Genomic DNA, 6,832 nt, shown 5'->3' on the forward strand with positions numbered 1-6,832 from the left:
CATGACAGGAGAGTGATGGGTTGGTCCTACTTGTGCCTGGGGTACAAGCAGGGCTTGTGTCTCAGGGTACCTAGCTGGGCACATTGATTCGCGAATCGCCGGGTGATCTGGTACGGCTTGTCTACAGTCTAGCACCGTAGTAAGAACTGAAAGAGAAAAGGTGGTGAAATGGAACTGCTTGCTCAACTCTTGCTTGAAATTAGAACAGGTGCTTACATAGAATGGTTAGGCAATGAACTAATCATGACTGCTAATAATAAACATACATAAGGATTCACTATTAGTGTTGCTTTCCGCAAAAAGAAAACCAGCAAACCATAAAGCTTATCATATCCCTTGGAGTCGGGAAATTATTCCTACTAGTCGGATAAGTCTTGCGAGTACATTGTGTACTCAGGGTTTATTTACCCCTGTTGCAGGTGCAGCTTGAGGCGTAGCCGTTGTGTGAAGGATTTTTCTGGTGGGCACAGATGGATCCTTGTATATTATCGATAGATGTTTCTTTTCATTCCGCTGTTTAATTTCCGCACTCTGAACTTGGTATGTAATAATGTCTTTCTAAGAACTCTAGATGTATGAAATAGACTAAGTAATGTAAACTCGTTCTCATTATTGGATCCTGAGGAAAAAATGTGGATTATTCAGGCTCTCCCTTGGGGTGTGCTCGATGGAATTCGCCCGATGTAGCTCGCTCTCGGGGTGCTTAGTGTCTAGTGGAAGACAAGCGCCTCTGTAAGTGCGTTATTTCGGACGGTTCTACCACAGATGTGATATTGCTTGTCTCCAAGAAACAAAAAGGATTTTTTGATAATAACTTTATCAGAAATTTTTGCCCAAGTGGCTTCGATTCCTTTGCTTTCAAAGCTTCAGCTGGTGCTTTAGGAGGGATGTTGACAATTTCAAAAAGTGCATTGTTTAGTGGAACTGAAATTTTTCAAAATGAATATGCTTCATCAGTTGAATTCACCTCAAAGCTCAATAATGATTGTTGGGTTCTTACTAATATCTATGCCCCATGCACCCCAAATGGCAAGAGGAGCTTCTTGGAATGGTTTGGAAATATCCAAATGCCTCCTCACATTGACTGGTTAATTGTAGGTGATTTTAATTTGATCAGAAAACCAGAAGATAGAAACAGGGAGTGAGGGGATATCAATGAAATGTACCTGTTTAATGAAGCAATTAATGCCCTTGGAATTGTTGAACTGCCACTTCTGGGTAGACATTTTACATGGACCAACAAGCAGACACCACCACTGATCAAGAGACTAGACTGGTTTTTCTCCTCAAGTTCCTGGACCGTCAAGTATCCAAAGTCAGTAGTGAAATCCCTAGTCATGGAGACATCTGATCATTGGCCATGTATTGTTGAGATAGACACTAAAATTCCAAGAGGAAGAATCTTTAGGTTTGAAAATCATTGGCTGGATAGAGTGGATTTTATTCCTATTCTACTGCTGGGTTGGTCCCTAGAACAGGAAAATCCAGACCCAACAAAAGCTATCACTGCAAAATTTAAGAATCTTAGGAGGATGTTAAAATCATGGCAATAAAAAAATTCAAGTTTGGCTTCTTCCATTGCTAATGTCATGGCAGTCCTACACCTCCTAGATGTCATAGAATGCTTTAGAGATCTTTCTCTTTTGGAATGGATCTTCAGAGATATCATAAGCACCAAGCTCATTTCTCTCCTTAAACAGCAGAGAACTTTTTAGAAACAAAGAGGAAAGATAAACTAGGTAAAAGAAGGGGATGCTGGTACCAGACATTTTCACGCTCATGCCACCATCACTCATAGGAAAAATACCATCGCATCTGTTCAAGCCAATGATGATAGTGTGTTGACTCAACATGAGAAAAAGGCTAATCATTTTTGGGAGGCTTTCAAAGAAAGGCTGGGAAAGTCAGAATTCAGCGGTATGCTATTCAATCTAAACAATATTCTTAATAATACTAAAGACCTAAGGGGGTTGGAGACACCCTTTGATAAAATAGAGATTGATCAAGTGATTGCAGAACTCCCAAACAATAAATCCCCAAGCCCAAATGGTTTCAATAATGAATTTCTAAAAGGTTGTTTGCCTCTTATAGCAGATGGTTTCTATAGGCTTTGTCATGACTTTTGCAACAACATATGCCTGAGAAGCCTGAATTCTTCTTACATAACCCTGATTCCCAAGAAAGAAGGGCCAACCACTGCCTCAGATTATAGACCAATATCTTTGCTAAATTTTTCTCTTAAGCTCTTGACAAAGGTCCTAGCCAACATATTGCAAAAGGTAATAAAGAAATTGATTCACAGAAACCAATATGGCTTCATCAAGAGTAGAACAATTCAGGATTGTGTAGCTTGGGCCCTTGAGTGCTTACACCTTTGCCACAAGTCCAAGAGAAATATGATAATACTCAAGTTGGATTTTGAAAAGGCATTTGACAAGGTGGAACATGAAGCTATCATCCAAATCTTAACAGCAAAAGGCTATGGGGAAAGGTGGATCCAATGGATTAAAGATATCCTCTCCTCTAGGACTTCTTCTGTACTCCTAAATGGAGTACCTGGCAAAATAGTCCACTGTAGAAGAGGTGTAAGACAAGGGGACCCTCTCTCACCCCTTCTTTTTGTGCTAGTGTCTAACTATTATGACCGACGTGGGCTATTCACGCCGCAAGCCCGCTAGTGGCTAGGAGCCTAAAAGCCCATATTCATCTTGATTGCCATATTATTAGAATATTTATTAGAATATTTCCTATTTTATTTGAGAGACGTATAAATACTTGTAAACATTATTGAGATGGATCAACCAGAAACAATCTATTAGTTTCTTGGCTTCCCTCTGGGAGTCAGGAGTTTCCATCAAGCTCCAAGCCCTAGCCGCGCGAGCAGCAGTCACGACGCCGCCGTGCCGTCTTCCTCGTGCCCTCCAGCCTCGCCCCACGATAACCCACACCTAAAGCCTCCGATCCCTCTCCTGTAGGACTAGGGATTCTAATAGCTTGGTATCAGGGAACCTTGGTACGATGTCCACGCCTCCGCAGACCTCCGGCAGGTCTTCGCCGCTGGTGTCCACCGTGTCGCTTCCCGCCACGTCCTCCGAGATCTCGGAGTCCTCCGGCAGCGCGCTCACCCTGGCATCCTTGGCCGGTGTGGTCGACCATATCGGCCGCAACATGGACGTGCTCAGCCACAACATGGCCGCCATGCAGTAGTCCCTGGCGAGCCTCCTTCCGCCGCCTCCACCTCCTATGTCCTAACCGCCGCCTCCACCTCCCGCACCAACAACGTCGCCGCCAATCAGCTACCCCTCTGGCATGCTCCATAGCGGGACAGGGGTGCCCCTGCACATGCTGTGGTGGCCGACTTCTCTGTCTCCCATCCTGACATGGGCGATGATGGGAACGACACCGGGGCCGGTCTACACGACAGCCACCTCGCCCACGCCATCGGCAATGTCCACCTCCCTCGTGCCCTCGGCTCCAATCTCCGGGACCTTCTACGGCGGTACCAATGGGACACTGTTCTACGGCGGCACTCCTGGCCCTTCTGCGGCTGGGGGCGGCAACCACCTCGACGACGGCGTGCCCGTCGGCGCGCACGGCAGCGCCCATGCTCCACCGAAGTTCTACAAACTGGAGTTCGCATCCTATGATGGCGCCGTGGATCCGCTCAATTGGCTCAACCAATGCGAGCAGTTCTTCCACGGCCAGCGCACCCTTGCCTCGGATCGCACATGGCTGGCGTCCTACCACCTCCGTGGCGCTGCCTAGACTTGGTACTATGTGCTCGAATAGGATGAGGGCATGCCAGCGTGGGAGCGGTTCTGCAAGCTATGCCAACTCTGCTTCGGGCCTACAACGCTGGGCACACGCTTGGCGGAGCTTGCCCAGCTGCCTTTCACCTCCATGGTCCAGGACTACTCGGACCACTACAACGCCGTCCTCTGCCATGAACGGGAACTCAATGCCCACCAGAAGGCCTAGCTATATGTGGGCGGTCTCCTTGAGCATATCAAGTGCGATGTGGAGATGCACCATCTGCCTAACAAGCAGATGGCAATGTATTATGCGTCGGCCTACGAGCGTCGCACAACGGCTTTCCTCCCTACCCTACAGCAGCTACAGCAGCGGGGTGGCCATGGCCCACGAACCACGCCGGCGACACCGGCTGCCTCTGCCTCGGTCCAGCTGGCTGCCACAGCCGCTCCCAGCTAGCCACGGACCTTACGTCACTCACGCCGGCCGAACGGGTGGAACGGCGCCACCAAGGCCTTTGCTTCAATTGTGATGAGCCGTATGTGCGCGGCCATGTGTGCAAGCGGCTCTTCTGCCTCGAGACGACCGACTACATCGCCGACGCGTAGGAGGATGCAACCGCTGAGGACGGGCCCACAGCCGTCCACCCGGAGGAGCCGCCCGCCCAGGATGCCACAGTGAACTCGCTTGTGGTTTCCCTCCACGCTGTTGCAGGTATCCGGCCGCCGAATGCCATGCTATTGCCCATCATCATCAAGGGCGAGCGTTTTCTCGCCCTCCTCAACACTGGCTCCATGCACAACTTCATCCAAGGAGCCGCTGTGCGCCGCCTCAGTCTCTCCCCCGCGGGTGGCGAGCATCTACGTGTTACCGTCACCAACGGTGATCGCCTGGCGTGCGAGGGGATCGCACGCAACGTGCCTATCCGCATCAGGGACGAGGACTTCGCCATCACGTGTGTCGGCGTCAACTTGGGCGCCTTCGACTTCATCATCGGATTTGACTTCCTACGGACGCTGGGGCCCATGCTATGGGACTGCGAGGCCCTCACGCTGTCGTTCTGGCAGAACGGGCGATGCGTCACGTGGCAGGGCGTGTCCGGGCCAACGGCTCCCATGCAACAGCAGGCATTGGCCGTGGCCTCGGCTGACCCATGGCTGCCGCTACTGGACCACCTCCTCCTGCAGCACGACGACCTCTTCACCGAGCCCACGGGGCTCCCTCCGGTGCGACCATACGACCACCGCATCCACCTACTGCCAGGGACCATGCCAGTTGCGGTGCGCCCCTACCGCTACCCGCAACTATAGAAGGACGAGCTCGAGCACCAGTGTGTTGCCATGCTGGCCCAGGGTATCATCCAGCCTAGCACCTCTCCATTCTCCGCGCTAGTCCTTTTGGTCTAGAAGGCGGGCAGCTCATGGCGCTTCTGCATTGACTACCGCGCCCTCAACGCCAAGACCTCCAAAGATAAATTTCCGATTCCTATGGTGGACGAGCTCTTGGATGAGCTCCATGGGGCCTGTTTCTTCACCAAGCTCGACCTTCGTTCGGGGTACCACCAGGTGTGCATGCACCCTGACAACATCGCCAAGACATCCTTCCGCACTCACCACGACCACTTCGAGTTCCTGGTCATGCCGTTTGGGCTCTCCAACGCCCCAGCAACCTTCCAAGCCCTGATGAACGACGTCCTCCGGCCCTACCTATGGAAGTTTGTCCTCGTATTTTTTGATGATATATTAATCTACAGTTCATCGTGGGCCAAGCACTTGCAGCATGTCAACATCGTCCTCAACGCGCTGCGGGCGCATCACCTCCACTTGAAACGCTCCAAGTGCTCCTTTGGGGCATCCTCGGTGGCCTACCTAGGCCACGTGATCTCTACGAGCGGTGTTGCCATGGACGATGACAAGATCGCTGCCGTGGCCACGTGGCCATCTCCGACCTCTACCCACGGCCTGCGGGGCTTCCTGGGCCTCGCCGGCTACTACCGGAAGTTCATTCGGGACTTTGGCGTCATCGCCGCTCCACTCACGCGTCTCTTGCGACGAGACGTGTTTGTGTGGGACGACAATGCATCGGCAGCATTCGAGGCACTCAAACGTGCCTTGACCACAGGTCCTGTTCTTCAGATGCCGGACTTCACCAAGCCCTTTGTGGTTGACTGTGATGCGTCGGGTGCGGGGTTTGGTGCCGTCCTTCACCAGGGCGCTGGACCCATCGCCTACTTCAGCCGGCCATTTTCTGCCCGCCACTTAAAATTGGCGGCGTACGAGCGGGAGTTGATCGGCCTGGTCTAGGCCGTACGTCACTGGCGGCCGTACTTGTGGGGCCGCCAGTTCCTGGTTCGTACTGACCACTACAGCCTCAAATTTTTGCTTGACCAACGCTTGTCCACCGTTCCGCAGCACTAGTGGCTCATTAAACTTTTTGGCTTCGATTTCTCTGTGGAGTACCGCCCGGGCCGCCTCAATACTATGGCGGACGCACTGTCCCGCCGAGATGCTGAGGCTAGGGCGCCTGCAGACCAGGAGGGTGCGTCTGCAGCCGCCCTGGCTCTATCGGGGCCTTCCTTTGCGCTCCTGGACGACATCAGGCGGGGGCAGGAGGCCACGCCCGACGGCCAGCAGCTGCTGGCTCAGCACTGCACCGGCGAGCTTGAGGCACCGTGGCGCCTCATCGACGGGCTCCTGCTCCATGGCTCCCGTGTCTTCGTGGTGGACCATGGGGACCTGCGCCACCAAGTGCTCCTCCTGGCGCACTCGGCTGGCCATGAGGGCGTCCAAAAGACGCTCCATCGACTCCGCACCGACTTCTACATTCCGCAGGACTAGATGCTGGTGCAGGATTGGGTGCGTGCTTGCACGACCTGCCAGCATAACAAGACGGAGACGACGCGCCCTGCGGGGCTGTTGCAGCCTCTCGAGGTGCCGACCCAAGTCTGGGCCGACATCTCGATGGACTTCATTGAGGGGCTGCCGAAGGTCACGGGCAAGTCGGTCATTCTGACAGTGGTGGACCGTTTCTCCAAGTACGCGCATTTCATCACGCTCGGCCACCCCTACACGGCCACGTCGGT

At 52.8% G+C, this 6,832-nt stretch overlaps 1 protein-coding gene across 1 annotated transcript; it reads left to right on the forward strand.

The window, feature by feature from the left end:
* The first annotated feature begins 6,230 nt into the window (after positions 1–6,230).
* Positions 6,231–6,587, forward strand: LOC136470444 (uncharacterized). The gene has a single exon (XM_066468292.1). It carries the CDS (start codon positions 6,231–6,233, stop codon positions 6,585–6,587), a length of 357 nt encoding a protein of 118 aa, XP_066324389.1.
* Positions 6,588–6,832: the final 245 nt, after the last annotated feature.

This window comes from Miscanthus floridulus, chromosome 8, assembly GCF_019320115.1.
Source record: "Miscanthus floridulus cultivar M001 chromosome 8, ASM1932011v1, whole genome shotgun sequence".
NCBI classification, from domain to species: Eukaryota; Viridiplantae; Streptophyta; class Magnoliopsida; order Poales; family Poaceae; genus Miscanthus; species Miscanthus floridulus.

What these genes read in the sequence shown, in the direction of transcription:
- LOC136470444 (XM_066468292.1), top strand. Translation starts at nt 6,231, where the DNA reads ATGGCGGACGCACTGTCCCGCCGAGATGCTGAGGCTAGGGCGCCTGCA.